The 16,788-nt window shown below is 49.4% G+C and overlaps 2 protein-coding genes across 2 annotated transcripts in view; both read left to right on the top strand.

The window, feature by feature from the left end:
• LOC149441101 (uncharacterized) overlaps positions 1-16,788 on the top strand; it is a 261,575-nt gene that overhangs the window by 242,522 nt on the left and 2,265 nt on the right. The window lies entirely within an intron of this gene.
• LOC149441102 (uncharacterized) lies at positions 10,875-16,297 on the top strand. The gene is made up of 6 exons (XM_089657786.1): positions 10,875-10,917; positions 14,073-14,201; positions 14,976-15,050; positions 15,137-15,325; positions 15,840-16,019; positions 16,106-16,297. Exons 2-6 carry the CDS (start codon positions 14,106-14,108, stop codon positions 16,295-16,297), a joined length of 732 nt encoding a protein of 243 aa, XP_089513912.1. The 5' UTR covers positions 10,875-10,917; positions 14,073-14,105.

Raw genomic sequence — 16,788 nt, 5'->3', positions numbered from 1 at the left:
GAATCACGGTCTCCCGCGGACATTATTTCTGGTCCAACACCATCTTGCGCTCCACACTGGTTTCCACGGTGGTTGGCCGCTTCCTGAGTCTTAGCTATCAACACCCAGTTGTTCTGTAGCTGCTGGAGACCATCAGAATCTGATGGGAGTCCAATTTGGATGTGTAGACGTGCCTTTTCCAAACCAGTGGGTTGCCAATTGTATGTTTTCAATAAATGAAGTTGCTTTTAATGCTGCACATAGCCTGGCGCCCCTCTGTGTTTTCTTTGTCATATACCTACGAAGTCCCAGCTTCACTCGAAAGGGTGCTGCCGCTGATGTTGCAAATATTGCCTGCCAGACCACCTACACTACGTTCACTGGATTTTAACTTTTTATATAAAGACTTTAGCAATTCTATTTTTTTAGCATTTTAAATGATCTCTCGGTATAGAAGAGTAATTACGTATAGTAAGGCTGGTACACACAGGTCATTATCGTCCAGTTCAACAAAAGCCAGCCAACATTCAGGCCATGTGTACAGCAGCCTTTCCGGCTTCTGGTGAATGGGCATGCTGGAAAACCAACATCTGATCAGCATCCGATCAGCTCTTTCAGCCAATGTGTTCTGGCGGGAGGTCAGTCCCTGCTGTTAGTACAGTGAGTTCCTCAGTTTTTTATCCTTTCAGCCTGCTGGGTTGAACGAAAAAAAAAAAAGTGTTCCAGGATTTAGGCAGGCTGTAGAAATCAGAATCAAAAGTAAATTTTTGCCATTATAAGAGTAAACCTAAGCAACACATGTCGCCACAGGATCACTGGTTGCCTCCCGCCGATATCCAGCAGGATTTTCCTAGTGAGGGAGATGTAGACTCGCGCCACATATAGACAGCTTGGGCTCTCTCCCATAGCTTCCTCCTGGCTGTCTCCCGTGGGCTGTCTGTTGATTCAACTGGATCCTTGAACTAGGACTTGTAAATAGCTCCCCCAGCTAAGCCTAGGTGGGACCTTGGTGTCTTCAGGCTGGCTTCCTCCCAGACTTCTGCCCCAGGGGTTTCTTCCTTCAGCACTGGACCCAGGAACACTGCACCCTACCATTTAGGCCTCATACAATTTATGGGCTCTTCCTCCACCTTCTGGGAACACCCCAGGGATTGGCTGGAGTTCCATACATATTCAGGCAACTTTTTCTGCTTTCCTCCTACTATATTACCAGCTTGGTTTTCAAAAGACTGGTAGTATGGGGGGGGTTGTGTGACATCTATGTCAAATCTATAGATTTGGGTTCCATCAGCAGAGAGATGGTATTGGAAAATGGTACCTCTGGGTAACCAGAGGAGAATAGATTAGCAGTGAATTTTGGGTGTGGCAAAATTGCACTAATGGGGACCATAGATGGGTTGAAAATCGGCCGTTTTTTGGGCTTTTTGCACATTTTTTTTATCAGTCATGTTGGAAAATTTGCGGCCAATTTTGACGATTCACCGATTTTCCCGGTAATGATGGGCAAATTGGCCGATCGTTTTACCGATATAAAATCTGCACATGAGCCGTGACCTGCAAGAAGAAGAAGAAGAAGAAAAAGAAGAAAAAGAAGAAGAAAATTAAGAAGAAGAATTCCAATCCGCTATTATATTTTGTATGAAAAAGTATTGCAGTTGCAACAATGTATCCATTTGTATTCGAATAAAAACCATCTGTATCCAAAATGGATACATTGTTGCAACCACAAGACTTTCATGTAAAATATAATAGTGGAACTCTCTGCAAGGGACAGAAGTAATTATGGGGTTAAATGCCGGCCGTAGACGGGACGAAAATCGGCTGATTTTTTTACTGTTGGTGGTAACGTCGGCTGATCGAACGCCCGATTTTTCTTTTTTTTAAAAAAAAAACAATGGCCGGTTTTCGACCCGTCTATGGCCTACATAACAGTGTGAGAAGAGGGAGGGGCTTAAAACATGAGCCAACTTACTATATACAAGGTAACATATTTCAAAGTCCTTGTATACACAAAATATAATTCAACGATTGTGCCACAAGAGAGAGTCAAATGGACGTACAAACCTCAGCACAATAGTTGGTAAAAATGGAACTCTTCCATCACATATGCTTTTCCACCCACAGCTGACCTTCAGGAGGACCTATTGAGCAACCAGAAACTGTCATACAATATAGCATGAAGAGTGCAGGGGTCAGTAGTATGTCATATTCAGCCCAGTGTACAGAGGGCAGTGGTCAGGAGTATAGCATATACAGCCCAGGGTACAGAATGCAGTGATCAGGTGAATGTCATATACAGCCTGGGGTGCAGAGTGAAGTGGTCAGGAGCATGTCATACACAGGTCCACGTACAGAGTTTAGAGTGCAGTCAGGAACAGGCCCAGACTGGGCCAAAAAATAGGCCTGGGTATTTCAGATTGCTGAGCAGCCAATTTTTCCAGGGGGAGGGGGCGTTCATGGGGGCGGTTGGTGACAGAACATTCACAGAGTCAGTCCTCCGCACTGTAATGTAAAGGGGCACTGCGATATAAAGGGGACTGCACTGTAAAGGGGCACTGTATTGATTACGATTCCCCTTTACAGTGCAGTCTCATTTATATCACATTGCCCCTTTACATTACAGTGCCCTTAGAAATCTAATCACAGTGCCCCCTATATATTCAGCAAAGAGATGGCCCAATACAGCAAAGAGACATCCCAATCCAGCAAAGCGGCATCCCCATATAGCAAAGAGACATCCCAATATAGCAAAGAGACAGCCCGATCCAGCAAAGAGACATCCCCATAAAGCAAATAGACATCCCCATCCAGGAAAAGACAGGATGTCTCTTTCCTGGATGGGGATGTCTCTTTGCTGAACTCGGCTGTCTGCTGGATGGGGACGGCTCTCTGTTAGATGGGGACATCTATTTATTAGATGGGATGTCTCTTTGCTGGATAGGGATGCATCCCAGTCCAGCAAAAAGACAGCCCATCCAACAAAAAGACATCCCATCCAGCAAAGAGACATCCCATCCAGAAAACAGACATCCCCATCCAGCAAACAGACATCCCCATACAGCAAAGACACCCTTATCCAGTAAAGAGACATCCCCTGTAAGGGACCGCCTGGCGGTACCACTAGCACTCCACTGAGTAGGCGTCCCCAGCGCACGGAGTCTAAGTCCCAGGGTGCTTGTTCACCAGGGCCCCTGATGGTGGGGATGGACTTGGAGCCCCCTGAGACCAGGTCGTGGCTACTGGGTGCGTCCGTCAGTGGTAGTGGTATGCGCCAAGGGCTCCCACGGGGAAGAGTCTGATATGAGGAGGTCAGCAGACCCCACTGCACGGGATGGATGGATGGATGAGCAAGGTCAGACGGGCCGGGTCGGTAACAGAGAGGACGGCAAGGTACAAGGCAGCGGGCATAGAATAGTCGGGTCACACGCCAGGTCAGCAACAGCAGGTCAAATCCAATAGGGGGCATTCAGGAGAGAGGTCAGGCAAAGCAAGGGTCTGGGCAGGAGAAATACAGCAAGGTCAGGTACAATCCGGGTCAGCAACTTACAATTCACAGGTTCACGGATACAGGATACAGGTAAGACCAGAAGGCACTGAATGACAGCTCAGGGTCGTTTAAATATCCCGCCCTGCGCTGCCATTGGTGCCCAGCGGGCGGCCGCGGCTTCTACTGCGCATGCGCGAACTCGAACGCCGCGGCCGGCCCGGACCCAGTGCTCGAGTCCCTGCGCCGGGCGGCATACTGCGCCTGCGCCGGGACCATCGCGGCGGGGATCGAGGGGATCCCTGACATTGCCCCCCCCCTACGGGCAACCTCCGGATGCCCACCCGATCTCTCCACCACGGGTGATCGCGAAAGAACCTCCGGACAAGTCTAGGTGCATGGACATTCTGGGCTGGTTCCCAGGAATTGTCCTCAGGGCCATAGCCCTTCCATTTGATTAGGAATTGGGCCTGGCCCCCCCTCCTTCGGCACTTCAGGATTGATTCCACCTCAAATTCCTCCTCACCCTTGACCGTTATGGCTTCCGGGGGTCTAGATTCTCGGTCAGGGAAGGCATCTGGGATTACTGGCTTCAGCAGAGACACATGGAAGACTGGGTGGATTTTGAGTGTGTCAGGAAGGACGAGTTCGTAGGCCGCTTTGTTGACCATCCGTTTAATGCAGAAGGGGCCTATAAACTTGGGTCCCAATTTCTTCGACGGACAAAGCATCTTTAAATTGGACGTCGCTAGCCAAACCTTCTCCCCAGGCCGCAACACAAGATCTCCCCTCCGTTTCCTGTTGAATGCCTTCCTGTAGTCTTCCTGGGCCCGACTGATGGCCTCTTGAAGCTTCTTATTGTTCGTGGAGAAAAACGTTACTACGTCTTGCGATGCTGGTACTGGGCATTCCGAGACCAAATCCGGGAGGAAGACAGGGTGAAACCCATAGTTGGCAAAGAACGGGGACTGGCCCGTCGCTGAGTGACGGGCATTGTTGTATGCGAATTCCGCTAGGGGGAGAAGTGGCATCCAGTCATCTTGAGTAAATGACGTGTAGCATCTCAAGTATTGCTCCAGGGTCTGATTGGTCCTTTCAGTTTGACCGTTAGTTTGAGGGTGGAATGCAGAGGAAAGGGACAATTTGATGTCCAGGGCTTTGCACAGTGCCCTCCAAAATCTCGACGTGAACTGGACCCCTCGGTCTGAGACAATGTCTTCGGGGACCCCATGCAGCCTTACTACCTCACGAATGAAAACTCGCGCAGTCTCGGCTGCCGAGGGGGTTTTCTTCAACGGGATGAAGTGGGCCATCTTGGACAAGCGGTCTACGACCACCAGGATTGCCGTGTGGTCTAGTGATGGCGGAAGCTCGACTATAAAGTCTAACGATATCTTTTGCCAAGGCCGTTCAGGAATCGGTAAGGGTCACAGCAGACCCCAAACTTTGTTTCTGGAAGGCTTATTCTTTTGGCAGGTGATACAGGACCTTACATAGCCCTTACAATCTTTAGCCATGTCCGGCCACCAGAAGGAGCGTCGGAGAAGTTCCAGGGTCTTTTCTGGGCCAAAGTGCCCCGCCATCGGGTGGTCATGGCAATGGCCCAAGACCAGGGTTCGGGCTACCTCCGGCACCACAATCCGATCTTCCCTCCATAGGAGTCCCCCCTTGTTCTGGAGGAGCCCTCCGGCTGAGGTAGAGACGGTTGTGGATGCCTCCATTATCTTGGAACGAAGGTCCGACTGAAGGGCCAAGAAGTTTCCCGAGGACAAGATGGTGTCGGGTACTGGGGTCTCCTTGGCGTCCTCGTACATACGTGATAACGCATCTGGCTTAGTGTTCTTTGATCCAGGCCGGTACGTAATGTGGAAGTTGAATCTAGAAAAGAATAGTGCCCATCTTGCCTGTCGCGGGCGTAAACGCTTGGCGGTTCTCAGATATTCTAGGTTTTTGTGATCAGTAAAAATTAAGATAGGGTGCACAGCACCTTCCAGCAGGTACCTCCATTCCTCTAATGCCGTTTTGATCGCCAGTAGCTCTCGATCACCGATATCATAATTCTTCTCTGCTGGGGTAAGCTTCCGTGAGAAGAAAGCTACAGGATGGAGCAATTCCTTGGTGCCCTTCCGCTGGGAGAGAATGGAACCTACCGCATTCTCCGATGCATCCACTTCCAGGATGTAGGGCAGGGCGGCGTCTGGGTGACCCAAAATGGGTGCCGAGGTGAACAACTTCTTCAAGGCTTCAAAAGCTTTCTGAGCTTTAGGTGTCCATCTGAACCGGGTTCCCAGCTTGGTTAGCTGAGTAATGGGGGAGACCAGACCCGAGAAGTTCTTGATGAACTTTCGGTAAAAATTTGCAAAACCAATAAACCGTTGGACGCCTTTCCTGTCCGTGGGTTCAGGCCAATCCAGTATTGCAGCGACTTTCTGGGGATCCATCGCGACCCCCGCGGTGGAGATGATCAGGCCCAAGAAAGTAATGCTGGATTGTTCGAAGCAACATTTCTCTGCCTTGGGGTACAACCCATGCTGCCGCAATCGCCCCAATACCCTCGCTACATGTATTCTGTGTTCCCCCAAGGAAGGGGAGAAAATCAAAATGTCGTCTAGATAGACGATAACAAAGACATCCAGAAAGTCCCTAAAAATGTCATTCACAAAGTGTTGAAACGTGGCCGGAGCATTACACAACCCGAACGGCATGACCAAATATTCAAAATGGCCGAAGCGGGTGCGGAAGGCCGTCTTCCACTCGTCCCCCTCCCTTATGCGAACCAAGTTGTATGCTCCCCTCAAATCCAGCTTTGTAAAAACCACTGCTGTTTTTAAACTTTGGAACAATTCTGGTACTAACGGCAGTGGGTAACGGTTCTTTATCGTGACCCTGTTCAACTCCCTGTAATCGATACACGGCCTCAAGGTTTTGTCCTTTTTTTCAACAAAGAAAATTCCCGCCCCCGCCGGTGAAGTGGAGGGGCGGATGAACCCCTTCTGGAGGCTGTCCTCGATATATTCCTTCAGGGCTCCCAATTCGAGCTCTGAAAGGGGGAAGATTCGCCCAAAAGGAATTTCTGAACCGGGTAACAGGTCAACGGGACAGTCATAAGGGCGGTGGGGGGGTAGAGTATCAGCTCCCCACTTGCTGAACACATCTAGAAACTCATGGTAGGCTGCCGGGATTACCTGTTTTAATTCAGCTTCCCCCTCAGAGCACAGGAGGATTTGGGGGACCCCCGGGCCCGAAGTGCGGCAGTATACCCGACAGTATGGAGAAGGGAACGAAATTACTCCGGTCTCCCAGTCAATTTGGGGGTTATGGGCCCGTAACCATGGGAGCCCCAAAATGACTGGGAAGAGGGGTGAAGCTATAGCATCCAGGCGGAGCAGTTCCTGGTGCTGGCCGGCAATGACAGTGGCGATGGAGGGGGTTTCCTGGTTCACCACCCCTGATTTTATCCGGGAACCGTCAGCCAAATAAATATTGAACCCCTTCTGTTTCAATTGAAGAGGAATACCCTGCTGGTGAGCAAAATTAATGTCCAGGAAGCAGCTGCATGCCCCCGAATCAACTATGGCCGACACTTCCACGGTCCTTTCCGGAAGCTGAAAGGAAAGGGGCACCACTAAGTATTGGGATGGACTAACATTGCCAATGGACAAGGAAGAAGAGGTGCACTTACTCAGTTTCTGCGGGCAGGATCGTACCATATGACCAGCTTCGCCACAGTAGAGGCACAGGTTCTGGGATCGTCTGCGCTGGTGTTCCTCTGGAGATAGTTTAGGCCGCGCCAGGCCGAGTTGCATAGGTTCAGGGATATCTCCAGGTGGCCGGTTCTGGATGTTTGGCCTAGGTGCTTGACTGGGCCCTTGAAATGGCCCCCAGGGATTTCCATGACCCTGGCCGGACCTCTCAAACCTGCATTCCCGCAGTCTACGGTCAATCTTAATAGTCAGTGCAATTAAGTCCTCTAAAGTCTCAGGCACCTCCACCCGGGCGAGCTCATCTTTCAGGCCTTCTGATAGGCCTATACGGAACTGATGCAGGAGAGCAAACTCGTTCCAACGTGTGTCCCCCATCCAGTGCCTAAATTCAGACGCGTACTCCTCCGCCGCTCGGCGGCCTTGCCGGAGCGTGTACAAAGTAGCTTCAGCAGAAGCTGCCCGCTGTGGGTCATCGTATAGGATGGCCATTGCGTCAAAAAAAAAGTCAACCGAGCTAAGGTGAGGGTCATTTTTTCCCCGCAGTCGGTGGGCCCAGTCTTGGGGTTCACCCTGCAGGAGGGAGATGACGAACCCCACCTTCACGGATTCAGTCACAAAGGTTCGTGGTTGCAACTCAAAATAGAGGAGACAGGACTCACGGAATGACCTGAAGCGTGTGCGGTCCCCGTGAAACCGTTCCGGTAGGGGTACTCGGGGTTCGGCCGCCGGGAGTGGGGCGGATGCCCCAGAAACCGGTACAGGGGCTGCTACGGCCGGGGGTGCGGGGACCGCGGCCTGTGGGGCAGAAACGGATATAGTGCAGGTCTGGAAGTGATTCTCAATCTGCTGACATCTGTCCTGCAGGGCCGATACGGCCTGCGTCAAGTTAGACAGGTGCCTGCAGATCTCCTCAAGCGGCGAGGGCCCTCCTCTAGACTCAGTCATGGCCTTCTGGTACTGTAAGGGACCGCCTGGCGGTACCACTAGCACTCCACTGAGTAGGCGTCCCCAGCGCACGGAGTCTAAGTCCCAGGGTGCTTGTTCACCAGGGCCCCTGATGGTGGGGATGGACTTGGAGCCCCCTGAGACCAGGTCGTGGCTACTGGGTGCGTCCGTCAGTGGTAGTGGTATGCGCCAAGGGCTCCCACGGGGAAGAGTCTGATATGAGGAGGTCAGCAGACCCCACTGCACGGGATGGATGGATGGATGAGCAAGGTCAGACGGGCCGGGTCGGTAACAGAGAGGACGGCAAGGTACAAGGCAGCGGGCATAGAATAGTCGGGTCACACGCCAGGTCAGCAACAGCAGGTCAAATCCAATAGGGGGCATTCAGGAGAGAGGTCAGGCAAAGCAAGGGTCTGGGCAGGAGAAATACAGCAAGGTCAGGTACAATCCGGGTCAGCAACTTACAATTCACAGGTTCACGGATACAGGATACAGGTAAGACCAGAAGGCACTGAATGACAGCTCAGGGTCGTTTAAATATCCCGCCCTGCGCTGCCATTGGTGCCCAGCGGGCGGCCGCGGCTTCTACTGCGCATGCGCGAACTCGAACGCCGCGGCCGGCCCGGACCCAGTGCTCGAGTCCCTGCGCCGGGCGGCATACTGCGCCTGCGCCGGGACCATCGCGGCGGGGATCGAGGGGATCCCTGACATCCCCATACAAAGAAACAGCCCAATCCGGAAAAGCTACATCCCGTCCAGCAAAGAGACATCTCGTCCCACAAAGAGACAGCCCATCCAGCAAAGAGACAGCTCATCCAGCAAAGAGACATCCCATCTAAGAAAGAGACATCTCATCCCACAAAGAGACATCTCGTCCCACAAAGAGACAGCCCATCCAGCAAAGAGACAGCTCATCCAGCAAAGAGACATCCTATCCAGCAAAGAGACAGCTCATCCAGGAAAGTGACAGCTCATCCAGGAAAGATACAGCCCAATCCACCGCCGCTACAGAGTGGGACTGTTTGACTGTCACAGTGTGCCAGTCGGTAAAAGAGAGAGGCTGCTGTTGTTTTTTCAGTGCTGATGTGTCTGCAGCAGCTGGCTCAAGAGGTGTCTGTGTATCCCTTACGGTACTACCTGCTTGTCACTGAGGCCGTCTCTGTCTCTCCTCCTGTCAGCCCCGCTTTAGGCATAGCCGCATAGCAGGAGGAGAGCGGCGGCCGCGGTCTGTGTTAGCCCTGTCCTAGGCAGTCATATATTGTTATCCCCCTTGGTGGGAGTGGAGATGACCCCATCCACACTATATTGCCAAAAGTATTGGTCGGCCGGCCTTTCCACGCACATGAACTTTAATAGCCCCCCAGTCTTAGTCCGTAGGGTTCAATATTGAGTTGGCCCCGCCCTTTGCAGCTATAAAAACTTCAACTCTTCTGGAAAGGCCGTCCACAAGGTTTAGGAGGGTGTCTATGGGAAGGTTGGACCATTCTTCCAGAAGCACATTTGTCAGGTCAGGCACTGATGTCGGGGGAGGAGGCCTGGCTTGCAGTCTCCGCTCTAATTCATCCCAAAGGTGTTCTGTGGGGTTGAGGTCAGGACTCTGTGCAGCCAGTCAAGTTCCTCCACCCCAAACTGGCTCCTCCATGTCTTTATGGACCTTGCTTTGTGCACTGGTGCGCAGTCATGTTGGAACAGGAAGGGGCCATCCCCAAACCCTTCCCACAAAGTTGGGAGCATGAAATTGTCCAAAATGTCTTGGTATGCTGACGCCTTAAGAGTTCCCTTCACTGGAACTAGGGGGCCAAGCCCAACCCCTGCAAAACACCCCCACACCATAATCCCCCCTCCACCAAACTTTACACTTGGCACAATGCAGTCAGGCAAGTACCGTTTTCCTGGCAACCGCCAAACCCAGACACATCCATCGGATTGCCAGACAGAGAAGCATGATTGGTCACTCCAGAGAACACGTCTCCACTGCTCTAGAGTCCAGTGGCGGCGTGCTTTACACCACGGCATCCAATGCTTTGCATTGCACTTGGTGATGTAAGGCTTGGATGCAGCTGCTCGGCCATGGAAACCCATTCCATGAAGCTCTCTACGCACTGTTGTTGGGCTCATCTGAAGGCCACACCAAGTTTGGAGGTCTTTAGCTATTGACTCTGCAGACAATTGGCGACTTCTGCGCACTGTGCGCTTCAGCATGCGCTGACCCCGCTCTGTCATGTGACGTGGCCTACCACTTGGTGGCTGAGTTGCTGTTGTTCCCAGTTGCTTCCACTTTGTTATAATCCCACTAACAGTTGAGCGTGGAATATTTAGTAGCCAGAAAATGTCACGGATGGACTTATTGCACAGGTGACAACCTATCACGGGACCACGCTTGGAGTCACTGAGCTCCTGAGAGCGACTCATTCTTTCACCAATGTTTGTAGAAGCAGTCTGCATGCCTAGGGGCTTGATTGTATACACCTGTGGCCATGGAGGGGATTGGAACACCTGAATCACATGATTTGGAGGGCTGGCCCAATACTTCTGGCAATGTAGTGTATAAGGATGTACAGTCAATAGAGACCCAGCTGTTTTTTGGGGTTGCAGTTCCTCTGAGCTCCACAAGGTGGTGATCTCACTGCTACCCATACAGGAAGTCTCTATGGAATACAGACAAAAAGGTAATGCCAACAACAGACAGGAAGTGATGTCAGGTACAGACAGGAAGTGATGTCAGGTATAAATAGGAAGTTCCCGGAGAGAGGTGAGTGGGGAGGAAGTAGAGAGGAGACGTTGGTGGAAGTGGCAGCAGAGGAGGTAATAAGATGTTATTTCCTATTTACACCCAGTAACCCCCTCCGTCATGTCCGTCCTCTTCCTCCATAGTCATGTCCGTCCTCTTCCTCCATAGTCATGTCCATCCTCTTCCTCCATAGTCATGTCCGTCCTCTTCCTCCATAGTCACTGTGACGTCTTTTATCTCCAGCAGATGATGATACACACATATATAGTGCGGGAACCCAGATTAACCCCGTATATTCCAATGAGGGAATTTATAGTCTGTACCACAAGGGGTGTTATGGATGTCATGACAATAGTCCGGACATTGTATGCCGGGGGAATGAAATGATAACTAAAGGTTTGGATGAGGGAAGATTCCCGTAAGATTATTTCATGGGAATGATGAGCGCCCCCTCCAGGGACACTATGAGGATTCTCACAATACGAGTCTGAAAGGGACTGGATTTTGGAGGGATCAGATGCGGAACCCGGGGGACAATTTAAAACAAAACGTCTTCCAGATGGGAATCCAAATGGATTTTTCAGCTGAATACAATTGTTCCGGCTGGACTGAATATTGATATTGAGCATGAGAGGAGGTGATTCATCTGTTTAATGCAGTTTTATTGTATTTTTATATCATTTTATCAGTTACTTTGGATGATTATTATACAGGATTCATATAGCGCCAACAGATTACGCAGTGCTTTACAACATAAGGGCAGACAGTACAATTACAATGCAAATGAATAGAGGAGGAATCGGAGGGAGGGTCGAGAGATACAAAAGGTTATAACTGTGGAGGATTGGCTGATTGACAAAATACATTTACAGTTGTTAGGTGGGGGCCTCTCTGAAGAGATGGGTTTTTAGGGATCGTCTAAAAGTTGACAGAGATGGAGATAGTTGGACACATTGGGGAAGAGAGTTCCAGAGGATGGGAGCGGCTTTGAGAAGTCCTGGAGGCGAGCATAGGAGGAGGTGATTCATCTGTTTAATGCAGTTTTATATTATTTTATCAGTTATTGATGGTGTTTAATAAACTGATGTATTTAATGATATATGATGCTACAGAAGATGTTTTTTTAAATTATTCGATGCTGTAAATGGTTAAGGACTCTGGAAGGGAGTTAGGAGTGTTTTTTAGGACCACTTTACCTGCCAGTAGCCCTCTTAAACAAAGATTGGCATTTTCCAATCCAAATCGAAGGTTAGGAGAGCGGCCTCTCTATTTAAATCTAAGCGGCATCCAGTCCGCCATCCACTGGAGCATCTACGGCGTTGGATTAGTACTTCTGTTCCTTATGCTGTCGTTCCCCGTTTACTGCTCTAGAGACATCTATTACTTCACAGGCACAATGAACTCTGTGGGACTACAGGTCCCAGCACACCTAGTCATCTACAGCTGGGGGTTTTCTGAGTAAGTGCTGCCAGTTTACCTCAGGAGTTTTCAGACACTTTGTTAGGAGAAAGTTTCAATGCAACTATTGTGTCGTGGATTAAGATATTTTGTGTAAGCACTGCCTGAACATTTATTATCCATATATTAACCCCTTCAGGGTCAAACATCTCCCCATTTATGCGGCTGGAACATTCTCCTCATTGTGGAGATAAAGTCTAGTAATATGGTCCTCTAAACAAACAGCACTGACAATAAATAGACAAGACAAGGACCATCCTGACCATACATGGCCTACAAAGGGCAATGATGACACTACACAGGCAGCCAATGGGCAATCATTACACTATGCAGCCAACACAATGATGGAGTGCCGGGGTCAGGAGTATGGCGTGCAGGGGTCAGGAGTATGGAGTGCCGGGGTCAGGAGTATGGAGTGCCGGGGTCAGGAGTATGGCGTGCAGGGGTCAGGAGTATGGAGTGCCGGGGTCAGGAGTATGGAGTGCAGGGGTCAGGAGTATGGAACATAGAGCCCCTTACATTGCTGGTCAGTAGGAAGAAAACATTCCTTATCCTGCCATGTTCCATCATTGGTGTCAGAGGGAGGGAAATACTGAGGGTTATGATGGATTTCGAGGAGCTGAAAGGTCTCTGAGGAGGCTGTGGGTCTAAAGGATTTTGGGAACCTTTGAGGGTGTAATGCATTTGAAGGACTCTGTGACCCCCGAAGGAGGTTGTGCAGCTGATGGAATTCGGGGGTCTCTTAGGAAGTAGTAGGGCTGAACACCTCTGAGAGGTTAGTGGGGCTGAAGGACTGTGGTGGTCTCTTACTTTAGAGCCTTGCAGTCTGACTACTCCATCAGAGGAGGCTTTAGAGCTCATAGGGGCTCTTGGTTTCTTATGGTCCTCCCACCCCACCTGCACTTCTCTGACCTCCTTAAAGAACTCCTGCCAGCAGGTGAAGGAAGCCTTCACCTTTCCATCTCACTGGTCAAGACATATGCTGCAGGATACAAAATAGGAGGAGATCTGTTTGCACAGCATTGCTTAACGGGTGGACAGCTCAACACCTTCCCTTGACACAGGCTCTGGCAGTGCTCGTTGCTGAAATTCAGAACACCAGGAACCCACCAACACTCTGTACAATGTTCTGGATACTACAGTATACTTTGCAACCAAGAGAACACACCACTCACCTCCTGCTGTCCTCCTCCTACCCATAATGGGCTGCCATTGGAGGGAAGAGTCCAGACTCTTCCCTCACAGCTCTCTACTTCATCAGCATCATACTCTTACTATCCAATTCCTTCTGTTACTGCAAAGAGTGACAGTGACATCACTCCTGTAAGTCAGGAGGCTTCCGGAGATTGGAGCCTTGCAGACTCAGTTCTGGCAATTATCCTGATTAACTGGCAAGCTCAGCCTAAAGTCATCAAGTTCCCCTTCCTGGACATCATGATGGCCCTACATTGACATCACAGCACTGCCTCAGAGCAAAGAAGTCATAGGAAGGATCATATTTATCATTCCTGGTCTGCAGATGTACAACTATTCAAAACCAGTTCAGAAACCAAACAAAGCCAACAGAGAAAAGGGAATTTCTGATCCAGCAGGCCAAGAGAGTTCTGGGTTTGTGAACATGTAGCAAAGGGTAAAGAGTCCAGATTAAGAGTCCTGTCCTCATGGGGTCAGTAGTTCTTAAATGTACAGCAACCCTCCTATTCCCCCCTGATATCCACATCCTATTATTGTGTAACCAATACCATCCAAATCATTCTTTCATTTCCCAAAGTTATCCGTCTACAAGGAGACCTGTATAGATCACATGATGGCACCAATGAGGATGGAGGAGGACCGGAGTCATATGACTGAGAAGATAGAAAACCTCACCCTGGAGATCATCTACCTGCTGACCGGAGAGGTGAGGAGGATTCTGGGAGGTCACATGACATCACTCTTATCTCTATTAATAAAACACAGACCTGACCGGAGAGGTGAGGAGGATTCTGTGAGGTCACATGACATCACTCATCTCTATTAATAAAACACAGACCTGACCGGAGAGGTGAGGAGGATTCTGTGAGGTCACATGACATCACTCATCTCTATTAATAAAACACAGACCTGACCGGAGAGGTGAGGAGGATTCTGGGAGGTCACATGACATCACTCATCTCTATTAATAAAACACAGACCTGACCGGAGAGGTGAGGAGGATTCTTGGAGGTCGCATGACATCACTCTTATCTCTATTAATAAAACACAGACCTGACCGGAGAGGTGAGGAGGATTCTGGGAGGTCACATGACATCACTCATCTCTATTAATAAAACACAGACCTGACCGGAGAGGTGAGGAGGATTCTGGGAGGTCACATGACATCACTCTTATCTCTATTAATAAAACACAGACCTGACCGGAGAGGTGAGGAGGATTCTGGGAGGTCACATGACATCACTCTTATCTCTATTAATAAAACACAGACCTGACCGGAGAGGTGAGGAGGATTCTGGGAGGTCACATGACATCACTCTTATCTCTATTAATAAAACACAGACCTGACCGGAGAGGTGAGGAGGATTCTGGGAGGTCACATGACATCACTCATCTCTATTAATAAAACACAGACTTGACAGGAGAGGTGAGGAGGATTCTGGGATTCTAACATGATATTTTTATTGGTTCCTCAATACAGAAATTTCCTGAAAGACACAACATGCAGAAGATTCTAGAAGTCACCAAGAAGATAATGGAGCTGCTGACAGGAGAGGTGAGTGGTGCCGGGAATTCTGGGACATTCTCCAGTAACAGACAAGGGATGTGTCTGGATGGTGACTGTATCATTGTGTGTGTCAGGTTCCTATAAGGTGTCAGGGTGTCACTGTCTATTTCTCCATGGAGGAGTGGGAGTATTTAGAAGGACACAAGGACCTCTACAAGGACGTCATGATGGACAATCAGCAGACTTTTGTAAGGAAAGAATTTCCCCAGAAGAGGACGATATTAAGCCTTTCTCTGGAGATCCTCAGCCTGCTCACTGGAGAGGTGAGTGTAATGAAGGGGTTAAATCTAGATATTCTATACACTTGGATGGGTTCAGATTCACTTTGTCTTCCGATGTTTTCCCAACCAATAATAGCATCCACACAAGTACTATGAATACATAAAGTGTCCGGACTCTATGAGATTTGGTTATAGCACAAGATGGCGGCATTAGTTATAGAAAAGAGCAATTTAATCTTTAGTCCAATCAGTAAGACCCATGAATGCCAGCACGCCACGCCCACTGACCCCGGCACGCCACGCCCACTGACCACTAAATCCATGGGTGACATTTCCTGGTGGGTCAGTGAGCCTTACTAGTGAAACATTAGTGACTCTATTATATGACTTCTAGAAGGAGCTATAAATCTGACCCCATTGTGATCATATCATTGGATGGAGATGTCTGTCCTTTGTGGAATTGGGCACATGGGGCCAATCCCTGGTCAATAAATGTAGACCTGACCATAGATGTGAGGGATTATGGGAGACTGATATTTATCTTTGTATGACACAGAACTGTAAAGCAGTAATGAAGAAATCTACAAGAAGGAGATCTCATAAGATGACCACAAGATCCTCAAGAATCCAGAATCCCGTCACCATCCCACCACCATCATCCGTGATCCCTACAAGATGCAACGCAGAGAAGACACTAGAAGTCACCAAGAAGATGATGGAGCTGCTGACAGGAGAGGTGAGCGGTGCCGGGAATTCTGGGACATTCTCCAGTAACAGACAAGGGATGTGTCTGGATGGTGACTGTATCATTGTGTGTGTCAGGTTCCTATAAGGTGTCAGGATGTCACTGTCTATTTCTCCATGGAGGAGTGGGAGTATTTAGAAGGACACAAGGATCTCTACAAGGACGTCATGATGGACAATCAGCTGCCCCTCACATCACCGGGTAAGAGGAGACTTTATTGTAAAGGAGAGAGCAGTACGGAGGATCCACCTAGATCCCCCATCATCTGATAAACACATAGAAACAATGGATTCAGACTCAGGAGATGGGAGGCAGTGGTGTGGGACCTCTGCAGCTTGTCTCAAGATGACATTTAGGCCACCACTGATTGCTGAATACCAATATTATGAGTCCTGACCCTTACACTGTATAATTTATATTGCACGTTATTTAGTCCTGATCCTGCACTATATACATGGCTGTACATTACATACTCCTGACCCCTGAAATTTATAAACTGCTGTACATTACATACTCCTGACCCCTGCACTGTATACACTACTATACATTGCATACTCCTGACCCCTGAACTGTATACATGGTTGTACATTGCATACTCCTGACCCCTGAACTGTATACATGGCTGTACATTGCATACTCCTGACCCCTGAACTGTATACATGGTTGTACATTGCATACTCCTGACCCCTGAACTGTATACATGGCTGTACATTACATACTCCTGACCCCTGAACTGTATACATGGCTGTACATTGCATAC

Source organism: Staurois parvus, unplaced genomic scaffold (assembly GCF_062004578.1).
Source record: "Staurois parvus isolate SC_StPar_1 unplaced genomic scaffold, SC_StPar_1.0 ptg001026l, whole genome shotgun sequence".
Lineage (NCBI taxonomy): Eukaryota > Metazoa > Chordata > Amphibia > Anura > Ranidae > Staurois > Staurois parvus.
Note: the sequence above shows the minus strand (reverse complement) of the source record. Positions and strands in the feature narration are given on the sequence as shown.